Source organism: Hemicordylus capensis, chromosome 12, assembly GCF_027244095.1.
Source record: "Hemicordylus capensis ecotype Gifberg chromosome 12, rHemCap1.1.pri, whole genome shotgun sequence".
In the NCBI taxonomy this organism is placed as follows: Eukaryota; Metazoa; Chordata; class Lepidosauria; order Squamata; family Cordylidae; genus Hemicordylus; species Hemicordylus capensis.
The window spans coordinates 20,434,195-20,456,045 of NC_069668.1; the positions used below are offsets into that span (position 1 = coordinate 20,434,195).

A 21,851-nucleotide genomic window follows, 5' to 3' on the forward strand; every position below is an offset into this window, starting at 1 on the left:
GCTGCCTCCAGCCGGCTCTGCACTCTCCTGAGTGATTGTTTTGTGCTCCGGAGAGGTCCACGTCCACGCCGGCCATGGCTGGATCCAACTTAAAGCAACGCGCACGAGGGAGAGAGGCGGGCGGAGGCCTCTTCCGACACGGGACGGACCGGCCGGTTGTCTCTTCTCCAGCAAGAGCAGCTCCCACACGAGGCAGTGTTGATAAGAAGAAGCCCCCGCCCAGTAAGCGAAGCCACAAGGATCTCTACGAGAAATATCTCTCCTCAAGAGGGAGAGGTCGGTCTTGTCTCTTTGCTTTTCAAGAGTTAGGAAGCCAACTGATGAAGACTGAGGGTCGAAACCAGTTTGGCTTCTCCTGCAAGTCTCGAAAGAACGAAGGATCGACAAGGCCAGTAAGAGTGCGACTACGTTTTGTGATCTCCAAGACTTTCCCATTGCTGGTAACTCTGTATTACATACCTGTGAATTAGCTTATTAGACTATGGATTTTTGTTTTCAAGGCGTTTTGGAGTTTTGGAATTCAAGTGAATTCCTACTTACTAAGATGTAGATACTTGTATCATTATCAACATGAATTTTTAGACCATAAACCTACTAGGTGTTTGTATAGGACATTTCTGGCCCTCTTCATTCTATGTCGCTTTTCTAACACAGTGCCTACTCCAGGGTCTTGTTTGGTTTTTTAAGGACTTGCCTTTTTAAACAATTCTGGGGTTCCCAATCTGCGGTACTCCAGATGTTGCTGAACTACAACTCCCATCATCCATTGTGGCTGGGATTATGGGCATTGTAGTTCAGCAATATCTGGAGTACCACAGATGTTGGAAACCCCTGAAATATAGTTAACTGCTCACAAAAGCTTGGCACTGGGATTCCAATCAGTGTTCCCTCTAACAGGGATTCCCAGATGATGCTGACTACAACTCCCAGAATCCGCAGCTGCAACGGCTTCTGCTTGGGCATTAAGGGAGTTGTAGTCAACAACATCTGGAATGCCTGTCAGAGTGTTCCACAGATTCCAAGAAGACCGCTTCCTCCTATAGGGTTCTCCCCATCCACCAAGGTCAACGGGGAAACCAACCTGCTTGACCTTGCTTGAGGCACAGCTGACAGGAATGGGAGAGGGCTCTTGTGGAACTCCCTGCCCCAGTAGTCGTTTGAGGATCATTTGATCAAGAAGAAGGGAATAAATATCCAACATTTCTAACTTGGGTCTCCTCTCCAGTGGTATTTTGTTGCCTTTTTAATAGCATTTATCTGTTTTGGCAGGCACTTGGCCTGAGAGGTCGGTGTTTGCAGCTGACTCCCTCTCTCTGTCCGATTAATTTTAGCGGCACAATGGTTTCATCTGTCAGTATGTTTTAATGATTTTTTACTGTTCTTTCTTCCTTCTATTGTTCTTAGCTGCCTTGGAGGGCTATACTTTAGAGTCAGAAAGACAGGAGCATACATTCTTTTATAAATAAAGAGGGTTTTTTAACTGGTTAATCAAGTAAGTAGGGGTGTGCACAAAAACATCTTGCGGCATGTTCAGTTATGTACCCCTGAACACCCCCCCCCGGCTCGAATTTGAGCCAGTTCGGTGGTTTTAAATAGGTTTTTTGTGGGGGCGGTTAATGGCCAAAATGGCCGCCACCATCAGAGAAAGGGCCAGGACAGCCCGAAAACGGGCCGAAACCGTCCTTGGAAGACCTGGGGGAGACAGGCGAGTGGGGGGAGAGGGAAAGGGTGGAAATGCCCCAACCCTAAAGCACCACCACCACCCCAAGGCCACCGGACCGGCAGTGGTGTGTGTGTGTTTTGGGGGGGTCAGGATTTAAGCTTTAGAACCTCCAAACCGGTCCAGGGGATTTGGCTCGACCTCGAGACGAACTGGGCCCTGGTCCAGCTTAAGGGCGCACCACCAGACCCTCCCAGCACGCAAGCAAACAAGCATTTCAGCCCTAGAAAGGCATGTTTCAGTTCCAAGCGAGCTCTCGCTAACTCAGCTCGCTCCTGCAGGGAAGGGAGAAGGAATGGAAGAGGGCAAGAACCGCTGACCTCAATCTCGGCAAAACACTGGCCCGCGAACACGTGGCCCCCGTCCTCCACCACGTACTGGATGAGCTTCCCGGCTGAAGGAGAGCGCAGGATGGATGGGTCGTTCTCCTTCTCGAACACGCAGGTCTTGTTCCCAATGGTGATGCGGTACCTAAGGGCAGAAAGGGACGAGGCAGCAAGTCAAGAGTGAAGAGGACGGCCACGGACAGCTCCTAAGAACGTGGCACCACCCTGTCGTCGGCTGAGTCAGACCCTTGGTGGTCCACCTGGCTCAGGGGTCTCTCCCAGCCCCACCTGGAGCTACTGCCGGGGGCAGAACCTGGGCACCTTCTGCGTGCCAAGCAGGGGCTCTGCCACGATGGTGTGGTCCCTCCCACAGCCGCAGTGTTTTCACATACAGGCAGCCCCGACTCTGAGCCGGTCTTGGGACGGGGAATGCTACCTGTCCACTTCTTCCTTCATGTAGGTGGTGTAGCTGCTGCCGTCGTAGGACAGGAGGAGCCCTCCATCGCTCAGCCGGTGGACGTCGACCTCCACGCAGGAGCCGTTCATGATGACCACGTAGGAGTTGGGAGACTGCCGGGTCACCTGCAGAGGCGGGAGCACCCCAGGACGCCCGGTGAACACAGCACCATCCCCAACACCTGGGACGCCCGCTTGGGGTTGTGCCCCTGGCTCAGCACTCGGCGGTTCACGGCAGCAACAGATTGTATGAGGTTAATCCAGGGAATCACAAGCCTGGTTCCCCAGACGGTGTGGGACTACGACTCCCATCATCCGCAGCCACAATGGCCAAAGGGCTGCAGTGCGATTACTGCCACTAGTATCCGGTACGAGACACGGTACCTTCAGGACATACTTCTTCCCTTCGTAGATCAGTTCCACATCCACCGTGTTCAGCAGCGTGTGAGCAGGTAGGACTTGGCCCCTGAAAGACGGAGGGAAATCCAGGCTCAACATCAGCGTCCTGCTGACTTCAAGCGCAGCAGGGAAAACCTGCCAAGGAAATCTGCCTCCGAGAAATCAGAAACTTTAAACACATGGCAGCCTTCTAAACTAATGAAGTCGCCGCAAACTTCATCCGTTAACAATCAAGATTGTTTCTATTTACTAACATGAGGTCTCGCTTCACTTCATCTTTTAATTTCCTTCTCCTCTCTTCGTCTCCTCCCTTTCCCAGCAAAGCCTTGCTCTTCTTGTCTCACGTTCTCTGGATTGTGAGCCTGCATGTATTTTTGCACATGCACCCACATGCCGTAGATGCTTTTAGAAATAAGATGCTGCTGGAATAACTGAGACCCAAATTTAACTTCCTTTCAAGGTCTGGGTTTTGATTTTAGCCACAAGTTCCACCAAAAGCAATTCTCTCCCCTACTTCTTGAAGCCTTCCGGGGCAAGCCGCATTTCCCAGCAGCCGGGCATCTTGCCGCTCACACAGATGTTCAGGACAGCACATTGGACAAACATCAGCAGACATATCACTGGATTCACTGATGAAAACATAGTTAACCCTTCTGGCATAGTTGCTAAGCTACTGGCTTCCCAAAATTGAAGACTGGAGAACAAATACTTCACAAAGGAAATAATCATTCCTATCCAACATGTAACAGATAGGATTCTTCTTAAACGCCTGGCTTCCCAGAATCCCCGACGGTTGTCCCCAGCCCAGAGGCGTGGCAGTCCGTCTGACCGAGCCCAGAGATGGTTACCTCTCCAGCGAGTGGAGGAAGTTGGAGACGCTGTTCCGGAGGCTCACGTCGGCCACATGAAGCGCCCCACACACCACCCCCAGCATGGTGTCTGGTCTCTCCGCCTGGAAGGAAGAGAGAGGCAAGCGTGGGAAAGGCCGTCTGAGGCCACCTCCTTTTTATTCGACCTGCAGTCGGCTTGTTCGCTAGATGGACTCCCAGAGTGGTTCACAGCCATCGCAGGCATTCAGCCACATGGGTGGGGGGTCTCCTCTGGTCCCTGGTGGGTTGGGGGTCCCGATCCAAAGCCCTCCGTTCCGAACGGTTTCCCATCCCTTCATATGCAACAGTGTTCACGTATAAGTGATGAGAGCTGAACTGCAGCGGCTGCTTCTATGAAGCTCAGGGGGTTGGTGGGGGGCATCCACAGAGGCAGCAGCTCAGGATGGGGGGGGGCTCCCCTCTGCCCAGGAGCTGCGCTGCCTACAGGCCGGCCATGCGTCAGGTGCAGGCAGCATGGCTCTCCGGCAGAGCTTCTGCCTGCAGAGTGGCAACTGGAGTCCAATACACACTCACAAAGAAGGGGGGGGAGCGATATAATTGAAGCAACACACACACACAATGTGTCTATGCCAGTGTGTGTGTGTGCCCGCCCAAGAAGTGTGGGAGAGCCCCGCCTTGGCATGCAGAAGGTCCCCGGTTCAATCCCCAGCGGCAACCTCTCCAGGCAGGGCTTCTCTGCCCGAGACCCCGAAGAGCTGCTGCCGGTCAGGGTAGACATCACTGAGCTAGGCGGACCGAGGGTCTGGCCCAGGCAGCGGTGTCATGCGCTCGCGGGCAAAGACAACCCGCCCAGTGGAAGGGAGTCCCAGCCCCACCTGCACTTTCTCCGCAATCAGCCGGTCCAGCCAGCCGGTGTCGATCCGGTTGTGCTGAAAGCTCTCCGTTTCCAGCAACTTGATCAGGTACTCAACGGTGGTCCGGAAATCCCCTCGGATGGAGAGCTCCTTCAGAGCCACGACCATGTTTCTGGGGAGAGAAGAGCAACGCTGGAAGAGCCACGGAAGGGAAAGGGCCAGGCTCCTCTGTACGACCCCCCACCCCACCCCACGTCGAGAGCCAGTGGCTGACCCCGGGGGGCAAGCCATGCCGGACTGAGGCGGCGGCACCTCTGTGCCCTGCGGGGATCCAGGCACCAACTATTCCAGACCCCGGCCGGGAGACTTAACACGGACAGCGGGTGGTGCTAGGCAAGAGACTAGGCTGGAGAACGGAGGGCGTTCCTACTTACGAGATGGCTTCCTCCCGGTTCTCCCCCCAGGAGAAACAGTGGCCAAACTGGGAGTCGGCAAATTCGTGGAGCCCGCCGGCAGCCGCCACACTGAAATACCCCCAGACGTTCTTGTTGCTGCGGAAATTCAGCTCTTGGACCGTCCCGGAGCTGGGCTTGAATCCCTGCAGGGCAAGAGGGGACACTCTCTTGAGGAGCTGGGCAGGTCTACAGCAGGGTTCCCTCACGCAAGGATTCCCAGATGCCGTGGACTACAACTCCCAGCATCCCCAGCTGCCATCGCCTTTGCTTGGGGGTGACGGGAGTTGTAGTCCACCACCTCTGGGAATCCCTGTGTGAGGGACCACTGGCAGGGCCTCGCTTTTTTTTATCACCATCTTCCAGAAAAACACGGCAAGGCCAACAACCCTGGACAGCAAGGACACCCAGCAGGACTCAACACACGCAGATTTCACAGCCCAGTCCAGACCGGACTTCCGGGAAGGCCCTCCTCTCTTCCCTCTGCAAGGCCCCTTTTAGCCGGAATAATCCCCTCGCGGCCCTTCGAGGGCCAGGTATCGGCAAGGGAAGGTCCTGCAAGCCAGGCCTCTGCTAGGTGATCCACAACACACAACTGCCTTCGGGATTTGGCTGGTACATAGGAACAGAGGAAGCTGCCATCTACTGAGTCAGACCCTTGGTCTATCTAGCTCAGTATTGTCTTCACAGACTGGCAGCGGCTTCTCCAAGGTTGCAGGCAGGAGTCTCTCTGCCAGCCCTATCTCGTTGGAGATGCTGCCAGGGAGGGAACTGGGAACCTTGATGCTCTTCCCAGAGCGGCTCCATTATCCCCTGAGGGGGAATCTCTTCCAGTGCTCACCCTTCTAGTCTCCCTTTCTTATGCAACCAGGGCGGACCCTGCTTTGCTAAGGGGACCAGTCCTGCTTGCGACCACAAGGCCAGCTCTCCTCTCCTCATTCAGCATCTGTTGCGTCTCAACTTTTAGAAAGGTGTTCTAGTTCTTACAGCCAGTAAAGAAGCCATTTTTTTTCCATGGGGTGTCCAGCAAGACCTCCGAATGCAGAGAAGGGGAAGGGGAACTCAGTGACCCAATGCCTGGGTGGGGTGGGGTGTGTGTGTGTGTGTGTGAATGCTCTGTGCCGCTCTACCGTGCTAGCCGAATTCCCGAAATGTCACCCTGAACATACAAGAAGGTAGGCTTCTGAGGTGTCGTCATGCAAGAAAGCAAGTTGTAGGGTTGCCATGCCCCCCTGCCCTCCGAAATTCCGAGTTTCGCCCAGATTTTAAGCATCTCACCCAGATGGCTTAGCCCACCCAGATGTGTCCAGATTCCAGTTTTCATTTTTTTTAAACACAGTCTAAGCTGTAGCCCTTGTAGAAGCGGAGCTATGGAGCAAAACCTGCAGTCACGCTTCTGCTCAAAAATTATTGTTTTCAAGCCAATTGACATAAAATGCAAACGAGGCACCCGGATTTGGAAAGCCAGAAATATGGCCACCCTAGCGAGTTGGCACTTTCAGCCTCCCCTGTGGCTGCTGCGTTGTCGTCTATGGACAGGCAGTGGAGGCTGGACTTCCTTCGGCCATCTTTCTTTACTATAGAGCAAGATGCCTTGCCTCCCCGGCTAGAGTGCCCATACCTCCAACCAGGCTGTTCCACTTCTCCGACTTCCACACTTGGGCAGCTGGAAAGGTCTGCGGGCGAGGAGGGTGAGAGCGGGCTCCTTCTAAACATGACCTTAGAGCAGGCCTGCTCCACATGCCCGCCCCCCTCAGCTGTTTCTGCACTACAACTCCCATAATCCCCAGCCCCAGCTGCCAAGAGCCAGGGATTATGGGAGTTGTAGGCCAACGTCAGCAGGAGGGCCGAAGCGGATCGGGCCCACCTCAGGGACAGGAGCTGCACGCGTGGGGCGCTTTCCGTCCCCAAAAGAGACCTGGTGGTCCTGATGGAAGGCCTACCTCATCGGGGTTCTCACTGGTGATGCGGGCCGCTATCACATGACCGCGCGGACACGGCACATGGGCAGAGTTCTCGAAATCGATGGGGCTGTCCCCCCAGGGTGATGCTCCGTACATCACACGGATGTCCTTGATCCTGTGGAGGGGGATCCCCATGGCAATCTGAAGGAGAGAAGGCGGACTCTCTTATACATTGTTGGAAACCACCAGAGAGATGTTGTGGTCCACCTTTGGGCAGGCATAATTTATTTATTTATTTTATTTATTATTACATTTCATATCCCACCCTTCCTCCAAGGAGCCCAGAGCGGTGTCCTACATACTTAAGTTTCCCCTCACAACAACCCTGTGAAGTAGGTTAGGCTGAGAGAGAAAATGACTGGCCCAGAGTCACCCTGCTAGTTTCATGGCGGAATGGGGATTTGAACTCGGGTCTCCCCGGTCCTAGTCCGGCACTCTTAACCACTACACCACGCTGGCTCTTCTTCTTCTTCACACCATGCAGAATCAGGCTACGGAACCCACTGCCATAAGACATGAAAATTACCACCCCAATACTCCCCTCAGCTCAGTGAGAGGGGGGAGAATACAGTTTTCTTCAACATAAAACCTCAACTTGTGTGTCTGTCAATAGCTTTAAGGGGAAAAAACACCGACAAGCCTCGAGCATTTTCTCTGCTCCCAAGGAGACCAATCATGGCCGTCTGCCCAAAGCACGCCCAGCGTCCAGGCTTTCCCCTACCCCTTGGGAACAGGCCTCTCCCTTTCGATACCACCGGTGAGGATTCCTCTGCCCATTCCCGGGCCCTCATCTGCACTTTGATCTCGTCCCGGGTGGAAAGCCATCCAGGACGACGGTCTGACGACACCGAGGTCTACTCCAGAGACGCCCTCCCTCCCCGACTCCAGCAGAACCGGTTCGGCAGGCCGCTGCCGCCTCCTCCTCCTGCCTCACCTGGAGTTGAGCCGAGGGCAGGTTCACGTCAGCCACCATCTCGGTGCAAGGATGCTCCACCTGCAGGCGGGGGTTGAGCTCCAGGAAGTAGAAGCTGCCGTCCTGGCTGTAGAGGTACTCCACCGTGCCGGCACTGACGTAGCCCACCATCTTGGCCAGTTTGACCGCGCACTGGAAGGAGAGGGAAGGTCACCGCTACGAGGCAGATGCTCCGAAGAATGTACTGAAATGGACGACTGGCCCACTGAAAAGCCCCGGCGCCTCCCCGAGGGCCGTGGAATGCCTCGGGTTTGGTTCCTTCCTGGAAGAACTTGGGAGCTTGAGGAAGCCGCCACATACTGAGTCAGACCCTTGGTCCACCTCGCTCAGTGTTGTCTACACAGACTGGCAGCAGGGACGGATAGGGCTAGTTGCTCTCCTCCTTGAAAAGGGAAGGGGCCTCTGGGAAGGAGGCGACAACAGACAAGCACAGCCAAGGCAGGAAGCTGCCACCAACCAGCTTGGAGACGCCACTGCCAGTCAATGTAGACAGTACTGAGCTCGATGGACCAAGGGCCTGACTCCGTAGATGGCAGCTTCCCGGGCTCCTCCTCTACGTCCCCGGGAGACCTGCCAGGGAACGGACCTGGGAGCCTCTGCACGCAAGAACACGCCTGACCCACTGCCGAGGAGCTGCCTGCTCCATCACAACCCCCACCACTCGTACTTGGGCCCTCGGACAAGACGCACGGACCCTTCGGCCCCGGCTAAGCCATCCCCCTCCACAGGTCCTGGGTCTCTCACCCCAAGAAGACAGGAGCCCATGGAGGGAACATAGGAGGCTGCCATATACCGAGTCAGACCCTGGTCCGTCTAGCTCAATATTGTCTGCAAAGACGGGCAGCGGCTTCTCCAAGGTGGCAGGCAGGAGTCTCTCCCAGCCCTATCTCGTTGGAGATGCTGCCAGGGAGGGGACTGGGAACCTTCAGCTCTTCCCAGAATGGCTCCATCCCCTAAGAGGGGAATCTCTTCCATTGCTCACACTTCTAGTCTCCCTTTCATAGGCAACCAGGGCAGACCCTGCTTAGCTAAGGGGACAAGTCATGCTTGCTCCCACCAGATCAGCTCTCCTTTCCTAAAAAGATCTCAATTACAGAGCCAGGAAAGATCTTAGGGGATATAGGAAGCTGCCATATACTGAGTCAGACCCTTGGTCCACCTAGCTGAGTATTGTCTTCACAGCCTGGCAGCGGCTTCTCCCAGGTTGCAGGCAGGAATCTCTCTCTCAGCCCTATCTCGTTGGAGCTGCTGCCAGGGAGGGGACTTGGGACCTCGATGCTCTTCCCAGAGTGGCCCCATCATCCCCTACAGGGAATTTCTTACACACTTCTAGTCTCCCCTTCACAGGCCACCAGGGCAGACCCTGCTTAGCTCAGGGGACCAGTCCTGCTGGCTACCCCCAAGCCAGCTCCCCTCCTTGCCCCTCCTACCACTAGCACCCACCTGCTCCATGTGCTCAAAGACGGCCAGCGTGGCAATGGAGGCCGGCGCCTCCTCGATGATCTTCTGGTGCCGGCGCTGCACGGAGCAGTCGCGGCCGAAGAGGGAGATGGCGTTGCCGGACTGGTCAGCCAGGAGCTGCACCTCCAGGTGGCGGGACTGCTTGGCCAGCCGCATGACGAAGATGGGCGAGCCAGGCACTTCTGCTTGCACCTGCAACGCCACAGACAACCCCACCCCACCAGCACACACCTTGACTGGGGGCCGATCCAGCACTAGGGGTGTGCACGGAACCGCCGCACTGCGGTCCAGCAGTGGGGTTGGGGGGTCGCTTCAAGAGCAGCGGGAGGGTTTGCTTACCCCTCCCGCCGCTTCCCCGCTCTGGCACCGTAATGTTACAAGTAACCGGGGCAGCAGGATATCTCCCTTCCGCCCCTTCCCCGAAGTTGCCTACTGGGAGTTTTTTTAGAGCAACGTTGGGGAAGGGGCGGCAGGGAGATATCCTGCTGCCCCAGTTACTCGTAACATTACGGTGCCAGAGCGGGAAATCGGCGGGCCCATCCCTATCCCTCCCGCCGCTCTTAAAGCGACCCCCCACCCCCGAACCGAACCACCCAGGTCCGGACCGGTCCGGAGGCCTTTACAATGGCCTCCAGACCAGTCCGGGCCCATCCCTATCAAGCATGTCTCGCTCAGGGTGGGGGCAAAAGCCCCCCGAGGAGTCCGGGCTGAACAGCCCAGAGAGCCCCACGGAGGGGGCCAAGCCGGTGTTTCCTTGGGTCCGCACCGGGCGGAGGAGGGCTCCGCTCTCCTTCGGGCAGGAGTCTGGGAAGGACGGGCAGGCTGAGCTGGGGTGGTGGGGTGGGGAGGCAGGCGGCCTTACCTGTCTGAAGAGGTTGGGGAAGTCGTCCGCGTTGTTCACCTTCCGGATGCCTTTCCCGCCCCCTCCTTCAGAGGCCTTGATCATGACGGGGTAGCCGACCTCTTCCGCCGCCTGAGCAGGAGACGAACACACACAGACAGGCAGCACTCAGGAGCCGGAGCCGAGCCGCCAGGAGACCCAAGGTGGGCCACCAGCTTCCGGCAGCAGAAGCCTCCCCAGAGACAGCCCAGGGCCGGGCTGCAGGTGGCTTTGCAAGGGCGGCCTCTAGGGGTGTCACTCAGGGGAGGAATCTCCACCCCCCCCCACACACACACCCCTCACCACATTTTAAGCAGCATGTTTGGATACTAGCCCGATTCGGACACGATGCACACGCATCTGTACACTCGTACACATGTTTGTGTGAATGACTGGACCTGCATCCACGTTAAGAGCAAACCTGGGCTCAACCTCAAACGCAGGTTACAGACAGGGAGTGTGCTGCTGCTGCCCGTCTCCAGCCTAATGTGTGGACAGCTTGACCTGCACCCACGGCACCCTGGTGGCCAGAGGGCCTGCGAATGATGTGGAAATGGGGCTCCCGCAGGCCCACTTCACACAGAGCCACGTCGGCCCTGTTGGCTGGCCACGCCAAACGACACAACCCAGGCCATGGGAGAGCCCCAGCAGAACAGCCGAGGGGCTCCAGGGAAGCCCCCCCAGCCGTTGGGCTCTGGGGAGCGGCACCTACCCGCAGGCCGTCGTCCACGTCTGTCAAGCAGCCCTTCTCGTAGAGCTCCTGGGGGACGTGCAGAGGGCGCTTCTGGAAGTCGTCTTCCTGCCAGTCCACCCGCAGACCTGAAAGCCAGCCCCACGGCCGGAGGAGGGTCTCCAGTCACCGCCCACTCACCACAGGCACCACCGCCCGCCTTCCGGGTTACTGCCCCCCCCGGCCCCCAACTTTATCCCTTGTCAGCTCAGCAGAGAGAGCACCCCACAGCTTACAGCCGATGGCCACAAGCCAGCCCAAAGGTCAAGTGCGCTGCAGCCTCACTGATCACAGAACTGTAGACCATCCAGGAGTTGGGGAGGGATGGGCGGGGGGGGTGTCTCCTCGTCAAACCGCTCCCACCCACCCCCGGCTCCCAGCAGGTCTGCCGCTCCTCCTCCAGAGTTTGATATTATTATTATTATTATTATTATTATTATTATTATTATTACACTTACATCCCGCTCTTCCTCCAAGGAGCCCAGAGCAGTGTACTACATACTTAGGTTTCTCCTCACAACAACCCTGTGAAGTAGGGTAGGCTGAGAGAGAAGTGACTGGCCCAGAGTCACCCAGCTAGTTTCATGGCTGAATGGGGATTTGAACTCGGGTCTCCCCGGTCCTAGTCCAGCACTCGAACCACTACACCACACTGGCTCTTATACTGCTTCTCACACATTTCACACAGAAAAACGACCAATACTTAAAAATTAAAAAAAATTCTATGTGCCTCCATAGCCAGTTCTAAAGGTAAAGGGTGCCCTCAAGTGGGTGTCGACTCCTGGCCCACACAGAGCCCAGTGGTTGTCTTGGGTAGAAACCAGGAGGGGTTGACCATGGCCTCCTCCCACACAGAATGAGATGACGATGCCTTTCAGCACCTTCCTAGATCGCAGCAGCTACTGCTACTGCTGCCCGATATCGTACCAGCGGGGATTCGAACCGGCAACCTTCCGCTTGTTGGTCAAGCATTTCCCTGCTGGGCTACTTAAGGTTGTAGCCAGAGTTGGGTTAAATTTTGACCTTACAGGCTGCCTTTCCACAGCACAACACTCAAAACGGCTTTCACAATAACACCCCACCAAACCAAACCAATCGGACATCCATAACAGCCTGGCTCCACTCTGCAGGGCCGGGGCCTGTTCAGCCCAAACGGACGGGGTGGGGTGGGGTGTCCTTCCCAAGGCAAAACAGAGCCAACCGGGGACCCCTCAGGCAGCAGCAGAACAGCAAGCAGCCTTCACCGGACTTGGCTCTGTGTGGATATCACCAAAAGCAAGCAAGCAGGACGGGTGGAAATGCAAAAGGCTTTCTCTCTCTCGCCAGAACCCCGAGGCAGATGCCAGCTAAGGGCAGGGGCCACTCTGCAGGGAGCCTGGGGACCCCACCCACACCAGCCTCACCGCTGCCGCTCCAGGGAAGCGTGGGGATGCCGGCCGTCTGGGCCACGATCGATGAGGCGATTTTGTCCCCGAGAGCCCACATGGCTTGGCTCGGAGGGCCTGCAGAGAAGAAGAGGGGTCAGTCCAAGCCCAAGCCGAGGGGGACAGGTCGGGTCCAGGGCAGGGAGCTGTGAGAGCCCCATGCCAGGCCCCAGGGATGCTGGGAACAAGCCCCAGGGCCATGCGCCCCACCTCGCTGGTGAGGCTGCCCCTCCCCAGGGGCTGGCTGCTGGGGAAGACCGGGTGGCCAGCGAGGAGGGTTCTGGCCTGACCCAGCAGAAGCCATCCTGCCGGGTCTCCAGGCCAGGGGCTCCCAAGGGTTGCCGGGCTACTATTCCCACCAGCCCCAGACACAACGGTCTTCAGCCACCGAAGCCAAGAAGGGTGGGGACCCTTGGCCCCGGCACACTGATGGACGCCACGGCCTCCCCACCCGGCCCCATGGAGAAGGCCCCCTCCACTCCCGAGGGGCTTCTCAAGGTCTGCCCAGGCCCTCAGAACCACTCGGGCCCTTTTCCTTACCCATGAAGGCGATTCCGTTTTTGTGGAGGAGTTCTGGTAGTTTGGGATTCTCCGACGCGTGGCCCCAGCCAGCCCACACGGCCTGCCGCGCGGGTGGGAAAAGAACACAGCTTCAGACTGATGCTCGCTGGGGGAACCGGGCCGAGCGCTCCTCAGCCGGCAAACCTCGAGGACTCCTGCGGCCCCCACAGCCACTCCAGGCCCCCAGGATGGCCCACGGCAGGAAGCACACGGGCCCCACGCAGAGGAGGGCGCCCTCCTGATGAGGGGCACAGGCAGGGAGCGGGTGCGAGGATCACGGGGTTGGGGGCGGGGGAGGGAAGGGGACAAAGGAGAACCCCAGGGCAGCCCAGCAGCCGGGAAGCCAAGAGCAGCTGGAGGGGAAAGCTCTCTGGGGAACGGGGCTGCTTGTGACGAGAGACGGGCAGGAACAGAAAAGCAGCACAGGGCCACTTCGCGCTCCAGGGAACGGCAAAGAAAAGTCCCCCCACCCATAAGAGGAAAGGGAAGCGGGGAGGAAAAGGACGCAGAACCAACAAAGCAAAACTGAAGCAAGGGGAGGAAATTCCTTCCCAGAGGTGCCGAGACATTTATTAATCAAATATAATTGCTTATTCCATACTGCTTGGTGTGTTTTGAGCAGGAGACGCGTTTGTTCAGAGGCCACTGAAGCAACCAGCGTCAAAGTCTCTTCTGCTTCTTTACCCATTCTCCTCTCTCTCTGGGGATAATACCCCCAGCCCACACCCACAGATCTTCCTCATGCTCAGAGTGCAGCAAGCAATATTGGAACAGCCATTTATTGATAAATTTATCAGCACCTTTGGGAACTCCCCCCCAACCCCCATCCCTGCCGCCGCCGCCCCGCTTTCTTCAGTTTTCAAAGAAAAATCTCCCCACCTCATGCGAAGACATCAGGGAGCCCCAAGCCAGACCCAGCCCTTGGCAGACTCCTTGCGCCACAGACTCGTCTGCCTGCCCCACCTCGCTCTGACATCAGAGCAGCTACGCCAATCGCAGCCAGGGGTTTCGCGGCCACCACAAAACCCCCTTGATGCACCGCAACCCAGACCGAGCGCCCCTCACCTGCACCGGGATGCGTTTCGCAATATCCAGAATCAGTTCCACGTTGGCATAGTTGTTGTTGTTGGGGCCGCCCGGCACGGGGACGTAGTGGTCCGCCATTTTAATGTACTCTGCACGCAGGAAAAGGGAGGAGAGACTCAAAGGGCACAGCTGGCCGGCAAGAGCGGACAGCTTCAAGCACAGCATGGCGGTTTTTTAACATGTCAGGGTCACAAGATATACACATCAGATCCTGAGGTTCTGACACAGACTCAACCACCATCCCTCCAAATGGGAAGGCAGCAACAGGCAGCATCCAAACTAAGCTAGTTGTTATTTATTTATTTTAAATATTCATTCCCCGCCCCTCCAGGACTCGACTGCTCAGGGCGGCTGCCACCAATAAATATGTAAGATAATACAATGTGAAATAAAAGGAAGAAAATTAACCCGGTTAAGTTAAACGATTTAAAAGTCCCAGCTAAAACCACAATCAGAATTACCACGGCTGTTTTACAAACGTTATTTAAAAAGCCAAACGTTAGGAATGATAAAAACTAACGTTATCAAGTTCCACTGGAATAAATGGGCCACGAGTTAGTCATGACTAACGGGTTTCCTTGATCTCAAGGGTGCCTATGCTATGTTTTAAAAGAAGATTATTATAAAATGATGTATAGATGGTATTTGACACCTAAAAAACTGGCATTAATGTATAAAAATGTTTCAAACAAATGCTGGAAATGTGGACACTCTAAAGGAACTTTTTTTCATATGTGGTGGACTTGTAGGAAGGCTAAGGCCTTTTGGGACATGATATATAATGAGTTAAAGAAAATTTTCAAAATGACATTTCCTAAGAAGCCAGAATCCTTCCTGCTGGGAATAACGCAAGAAGTGTTTTCTACAACCAACTTAACATTCTTTATGTACGCTACCACGGCGGCCAGAATAATATATGCGCAGAAATGGAAGAGTAATGAACTGCCCTCAAAAGAAGATTGGCTGATAAAAATTGTGGAATATGCGGAGATGGCAAAACTTACAGTATTGATAGGAGACCAAAATTTGGAATGTTTTAAAGAAGATTGGAAACCATTTTTATTGTATTTAAAGAACTATTTTCCTAATATTGATTTTACAACAGGGTTTGAAATTTAGTAATATTAGCAGGTTGAGTAGCTTAGAATCGAGTTTGTAAGGTTTAAATATATGTTTTGAATTATTATTACAGCAAGGGTTAATTCTATAGTTGGTGATTCACGAGGAGGTGTGAGCGGGAAGTCAATATTTGTTTAAAGTGTTGTGAACATTAAGATATTGTTAAAATCGATAAAAATTTAAACAACAAAAAAAAGATCTCAAGGGTGCCTAGTCACAACTAGCCAGCCTGTTTGCTGCCGGCACGTCTGGTTTTTAGGTCAACTTGCCCGGCAATGGCCAGAGTGACCGGCTTCCAGCTCCATCACGGAATTCCTGCAGCCCCAGCGCTCTTCGCCTCTTCACAGAGCAAGCACTGGCCCAAAGCACCTGCGAGGCCCGAGACGCATGCGCGGGAGGAAAGCCGGTGGAACCGAGGAATGGAAAAACCAAGAGAGAGGAAGGCTGCTAGTGGGGAGGTCCCTCTGCCAAAGGGCTCATGCCTGTTTTGTTTTGTTGGCTTAGAAATAAGCATAAGAGCTTTCTAAAACATACCGCCAGACACTTCATGAACAAAGCCACTCGGTATTCTCGGCCTGAGCAGAATGGCAAATATGTGGGAGAGTTCCCCTCTCCCAGCCGCCCCCAGGATTGCATCATGAGCTTCCAGGATGCCATGAGAGTGGAAAAGCCAATAACGGAGAAGAAGGGGTCCTTTCAAAGCTGCTACGGAGCGCTGGAAAGTACTCCCCATCCGCGATCATTTTGTGCATATATATATGGGAAGAATGGCCTACTCCACAAGGCTGTTGGGAAGGCAAAGCTGCCACCGAAGCCCAGAGCCGCCCTGCAGCCAGACATGCCTCGGCGTTAAAGGCCTCTGCTGCTAGATCGCGCGGCCAGAGTCAGACCTTCTCTAGCCACAAGCGGCGGTGGGGGGGGGGGAAGCGCCTCCCGAGACCCACCTGCGTTTGCCTTCAGGTCTTCCGGCGTCACCATGACCACGAAGCGGATGGCCCGCTCGTTGCGAAACATCTCGTAGGACCAGCGCCGGATGGACCGCATGCACTTCACCGCTGCAATGCCGTTGTTGGCAATGAGCACCTGGGCAGTTGGGCGCAGCAGCGTCGCACATTAGCAGACAGACCCACCGTCGCCTCCACCCCCCCCCCTTTCCCCAACCGGCAGCAAGGAAACCAGCCCCCAGCCACCGCCATGGGCACAGAAAGGGCCCCAAGGAGGCCCCTCTAGCCCAGCCTCCTGTTTCCCTCCAGATGCCGCCTCTGGGGAGCCCCCAGGCAAGAGGGATGCGCAGGCCCTCTCGTCCCCTGCTGCTGGGGCCCCCCTGCATCTTGCCTCTGGGGCTGAAGGTAGCCTTATAGCCATCCAGACTAGTAGCCGCGGTTAGAGAGGACTCCTCCATGAATCTGTCTAAGCCCCTTTTAAAGCCGTCCCAGCTGGTGGCCATCACTGCATCCCGTGGCAGAGAGTTCCACAGGTTAACTGTGCCTTTGTGTGAAAGAGTCCTTCCTCTTGTCGGCCCTACATTTCCCAACCTTCAGTTTCATGGGGCGACCCCCTGGTTCTACGGTTGCGAGAGAGGGAGAGAAATCACCCTCTCCCGTCCATGCACGATTTTATCCACCTCGATCCTGTCTCCCCTGAGTCGCCTCTTTTCCAAGGTCAAGAGCCCCTTAGAAGCTGTAGCCTTGCCTCCTAGGGAAGGTGCTCCAGGCCCCTGATCTCCTGGGTTGCCCTCCTCGGCGCCTTTTTGCAGTTCTGAAAGGCCCTCCGCAAGATAACGGTGACTAGAACTGCACGCAGCAGCACTCCAGCCCTGTCTTGGGACTTCCCAGAGCGGCTCCATCGTCCCCTGAGGGGCACAGCTGGCGGTGCTCACACAGGCGGCCTCCCCTCCAGGCGCAAGCCAAGCAGCAGGCCCTGCTCAGCCCAGGGGCAGGAGGGCAGCACCGCCACGCACCTTCTCAATGACTTTGTTCCCCCCAAAGCGGGTGACGAACTCGGCCGGGGAGGCGACGGTGAAGTCCCGCTGCAGGTCCACTTTCTTCTGGTCGCGGCCTTGCTTCATGAGGTGGAGCCCGGACATGCTTGGCCTGCGGGGAGAGGAAGAGCTGGCTAGGAGCTGGAGGGCGCAGCCGGGCTGCAGACGTGTTGCCAGCGCTCCGAATCCCCACACAAGGAAGCAGTAGGACCAGCCTACTCCTCGCTCCCCCTGCCTTGACCTCTCTGGGTCCCTTCAGACTCCTCTAGGAACCTAGGAAGCTGCCATATACTGAGTCAGACCCTTGGTCTATCTAGCTCAGTATTGTCTGCACAGGCTGGCAGCGGCTTCTCCAAGGTTGCAGGAAGCAGGAGTCTCTCCCAGCCCTCTCTTGGAGATGCTGCCAGGGAGGGAACTTGGGACCTTCTGCTCTTCCCAAAGTGGCCCCATCCCCTAAGGGGAATATCTTGCAGTACTCACACATCAAGTCTCCCATTCAAATGCAACCAGGGCAGACCCTGCTTAGCTATGGGGACAAATCATGCTTGCGACCACAAGACCAGCTCTCCTCTCCTCTAAAGACTTTAAAAAGCTGTCAGAGATGAACACAGAGACGTAGGAAACTGCCATATACTGAGTCGGACCCTTGGTCTATCTAGCTCAGTATTGTCTTCACAGACTGGCAGTTCTAAGCCTGGGGTGTGTGTGTGTGAAGTAATCAAGAAGAGTACCCCTAAGCATGTGCAGAGTGTCTTCCCCAGCAAAGGAACCGAGGGAGCCGCCTGACACCGAGTCCAACCCTTGGCCCGTCTAGGTGAGCAGTCTCTACACTGGCTGGCAACAGCTTCTCTGGGGTGGCAGGCAGGAGTCTCTCCCAGCCCGCCCTGGAGAAGGGCCCGGGGTGTGTGTGTTAGCCTGTGACCCTCTGCGTGCAAAGCGGGGGCTCTACCTTTGAGCACCGGCCCTATCCCCAGCCTGCCAGAAGAGCCGCGCCCCCCCCCCCCAAATGAAGAGCACAAGACGGCCGGCAAAGTCAGGAGGGGGGATGTCACGCTTCTGTAGTGGAACAAACCTCTGGGGGGCACAGGCCAAGTGAGGCACACAGAAGGAGACACAGCTCACAGCCCCCTGCCCCCGCATGCATCCTACAAAGCCCCTCCTCAACCAAAACGTCACAGCCATTTCTACTAGCCCAGTGGCCTCCGGTGTGAGCTGCTTGTGGCATGCACCAAGGGGGGGCGGGGGGGAGAGAGAGCCAACGCTCTTGCCCTCCAACCAGAGTATTATTCAAAGTGCAGCTAGCTTCCCAGACGGCCTCTCAGCGGTGCTTTTCACTCTCCCCAAATGCCGGCCAGCAAGCGAGCCAAGAGTGGACACCTCCCTGGCCCGGTTCCACGCTGCGACTCCGGGAAAGGTCTCCCGGGGCCTTCAGCCAAGACCTCCAGGGGAGGGGTGCCGGGGACCCCAGCCTCAGCCGACCTCGTTCCCTGCTGCCGACTCCCCCAATGGTGACAGCCAGTCGTGGCTGGCAGTCCCGGCCGCAGGGACCTCTCTCCCTGCAGAGCAGGAACTGCTGAACCTACTTTCTGGAGGCCGGGCAGAAACTTCCGCGGAAAGGCAGAGCCCTCTCAGCCCCCCGCTTCTCCCCCCCCCCGCCCCAAGCCAGCCTCCTCTCCCTCCGCCGGCCCAAACCCCCAAGGAGGACCTGATCCAAGCCGAGAACTCCATCCACGCTCCTTCGCTGGAGGACTCATGCCCCGCCTGGGTCACCTCCGGCCACCGGCTCCCCCCCAGAAGCCAGACTACATGAGCCTGGCTCACCACCTTGGAAGCAGATGGTATCTCATCTCCTGACTCTCCTCGGTGGCCTCTTCCATGGCAGCAGCCGGCCTCCCCTTCTGATCCTGGACGCCGGCTCCGGAGGAGAGCTGCCCCTTCCAGAAAGCTGCCCGTTTGATGGGCTACTTTGCATGCTTAACCTTTGTCCCCCTGCCTTCTCCTCCACACTCCCCCGCCCTCTGCAGCCAGCCTGCCTGCCGGCCTGGGGGATGCTGGGCTGGGGAAGAGCGGCAAGCCTATCTGTCTTCCAGGGGAAAACAGCTGATCAGGGGCTGGAGGGGGGCGGGGCGGGAGAGAGATTATGTAATTGGGCTGGAGGGAAGGCAGAGATGCTTCCGGAGAAGAAAGACTCTGCCGCAGCCTGCCTGCCTGCCTGCCTCCCTCCCTGGGTCGTCTTCTAGACTGTAAGCCTCCTGGGGCAGGGACCTGCTCCCCCATTCTTCCTAAAGGGCACAGCAAGAGGGCAGGTCCGGTTCAGGCACATTGTCCGCAGGGGCCCTCAGCCGCCTCCCCCTCTGCAGGTTGTGCCAGCGGCAGCTTCCAGGGGCTGCCCCACAGAGCACACATTCCAGTAGTAGTCCAGCCTGGCTCTCCCCCGGACCCGCCCAGCCACGGCCAGCTCAGGCCTCGCTAGGAAGAGGCACGGTGGGCGCTCCAGCCCGACACTGGAGGGAAAGCACCCCTGGTCCCCTCCAGCACCACCAGGAGCCCAGAGCCGATCTGTGCATGTACAGATCAAGACAACGGCAGGGAACAGAGAGGGCGGCGGCAGCAGCCCTCCTAAGGGGCAGAGGCCTGGACCAGCCACAAGGCCCTTGATCTGCCTCTTTGGCCCATTCAGTGAAGCCAAGGAAGGGGCATCCCTGGGAGGGCACGTGGCATTCCGGGGGGGCGGCTCCCGAGAAGGCCCCGCTGCAGGCTGCACATGGGGCCCCAAACGGGCTCCGTCAGCAACCCACCCCATCTCCACCTTGCTAAGTGCTGACGCATAGCAGCCCACTCTGCCGAGGACAGGCACACCCCACCTTTCTCCCACCGCAGGCCTCAAGGGGGCCTCCGTGGGCCTCCCCGTCCAAGCAACGGCCAGACCCAGACCTGCTTCACTTCAGCATGGGGGCCCTCGGACGGGCATGGCCAGAGAGGGGCCCGGGGGCCCCTTGCATGCCAAAGCACCTGCATAACCTAGGAAGCGCCTCCAACCGTGTCAGACCCTCGGTCCTTCTAGCCCGGCTCAGCCCACGCTGGCCAGCAGCGGCTTCTCCAACGTTTCAGGCCGGAGTCTCTCCCAGCCCTCCCTGGAGATGCTGCCAGGGAGGGAACCTGGGGCGGTTGGGGGGGGGCGCGTCTTCCACTGAGCTACGGCCCCGTCATCCCCTCCGGGAATCACTTGCAGCACTCACATGGCGTCTCCCATCCAAACGCAGACCAGGGCAGACCCTGCTTAGCAAAGGGGGCGATCCCCGCCCGCCAGCCCTGCTGCCCTCTCTGGGTCCAAGCAGAGGAAGCGGCTTCCCATGGAGCCAGCCCATCGGCCCAGCGCGGTAAGGTCTGGGGCAGAGCGGTCTCCGCCAGGCAAAGAACGCAGAGCTCTGCCAGGAGCACCGTCAGCAGCAAATTGTGGCTGGCAGCTGAACTCAGCCCACACGGTCTGGCCACAAGCAGCTCCAGAGGGGTGTGTGTGTTTGGGCTCTCCAGGCCAGAGCCAGCCGCCACTCACTCGTCACGCCCTCCAATATCCCAGGCACAGGTTGCCTTCTGCCACCACGCAGGCACAGTCCCTGCTCCGCACACAGAGGTTCCCAAGGAGGACTGGGAGAGAGGCTCCTGCTGGAAATCTTGGAGAAGCCGCCGCAGTGTAGATGCAGGCCGGCCAAGGTGGCCTTCCCCCCACCCCCCGCAGGTCATTCCTTGCAAAGCGTCTGGAGACCCTCTGCCAAGACGATTCGGCAAGCCCAGGTGGATGGAATTCCCCACTCGGACTAGCTTGCCTACTTGGAGGAGGAGAAGCCAACAGGAGACCATGATAATACCCTGGCGGCTGGGCGGCCGGGGAGGCAAGCAGGGCTCTGCCCAGACCAATAACCTGACCTCGGAGGGAGTTATCTTTGGGAGCAGAAGAAGAGCAAACAGATTGGGCAAGCAGCGTTCAAGGCTGGCTCCCTCTTGCACACCAAAGGTGCTCCAGGCATGCGTGAGCCACGTGTTGGGGTGCGCCCTGTCCAGACGGGAGCGTCTGCCCTCTTGGGACGCCCTGGAGAAGAGCCGGGCCAAGCCAGACCTGCTTGAGGAGGCCTCTTGCTGGCACGCCTCTTCTTTCCCCCCCAAAAGCAGCCACAGGCATGGCTGCAGGGGACGGATGGGGAGGAGGGCGGACCCTAACCCTTCCCCACACCCTCGTCTGCCACAGCCCCGATCCGCAGGGAGCAGATCCCCACCGGGCGCCTCCTCCTTCCAGAGGTAGGCCACGCAAGGCCCTCTCCTGCTCCACCACCGGGCAAGGAGAGAAGGCTTGTCTGTTTATTCCCTGCTTTTTTACCCCAACCCTCGTCCCACGGCTGCCCCAGGGTTCTCGTCCCCCTCCTGTTTTACCCACAGCCACCCTCCCTGCGAGGTAGGCCAGGCAGAGAGGAGGGCACCGGCCAAGGTCACCCAGTCACCCCTGGGTCTCCCTGATCCTTGCCCGACACACTCACCACCGACTTCACAGCAGCTTTCAATTAACTTCTCTTTGAGGCGCTGCTAAGAAGTTTCCCCAGAATCCCAGGGTGGGGGCGAAGGCCAGGCCAGCTTCATAGA

At 57.4% G+C, this 21,851-nt stretch overlaps 1 protein-coding gene across 8 annotated transcripts in view; it reads right to left on the reverse strand.

Moving 5' to 3' along the window:
• ACACA (acetyl-CoA carboxylase alpha) overlaps positions 1 to 21,851 on the reverse strand; it is a 140,041-nt gene that overhangs the window by 91,597 nt on the left and 26,593 nt on the right. For 6 of the 8 annotated variants that reach the window (XM_053274908.1, XM_053274909.1, XM_053274910.1 and 3 more), the window contains 16 exons: positions 17,196 to 17,328; positions 16,180 to 16,318; positions 14,096 to 14,205; positions 13,010 to 13,091; positions 12,449 to 12,547; positions 11,028 to 11,134; positions 10,298 to 10,408; positions 9,418 to 9,627; positions 7,936 to 8,106; positions 6,981 to 7,142; positions 5,020 to 5,183; positions 4,607 to 4,757; positions 3,750 to 3,853; positions 2,887 to 2,968; positions 2,483 to 2,628; positions 2,041 to 2,191 (listed from right to left, as the gene is read on the reverse strand). In XM_053274908.1, the coding sequence (XP_053130883.1) occupies positions 2,041 to 2,191; positions 2,483 to 2,628; positions 2,887 to 2,968; positions 3,750 to 3,853; positions 4,607 to 4,757; positions 5,020 to 5,183; positions 6,981 to 7,142; positions 7,936 to 8,106; positions 9,418 to 9,627; positions 10,298 to 10,408; positions 11,028 to 11,134; positions 12,449 to 12,547; positions 13,010 to 13,091; positions 14,096 to 14,205; positions 16,180 to 16,318; positions 17,196 to 17,328 (2,122 nt within the window). Of the gene's footprint in view, positions 1 to 2,040; positions 2,192 to 2,482; positions 2,629 to 2,886; positions 2,969 to 3,749; positions 3,854 to 4,606; positions 4,758 to 5,019; positions 5,184 to 6,980; positions 7,143 to 7,935; positions 8,107 to 9,417; positions 9,628 to 10,297; positions 10,409 to 11,027; positions 11,135 to 12,448; positions 12,548 to 13,009; positions 13,092 to 14,095; positions 14,206 to 16,179; positions 16,319 to 17,195; positions 17,329 to 19,040; positions 19,211 to 21,851 lie in introns of those variants that run through there. The other 2 variants (XM_053274911.1, XM_053274912.1) reach the window with 2 other exon arrangements.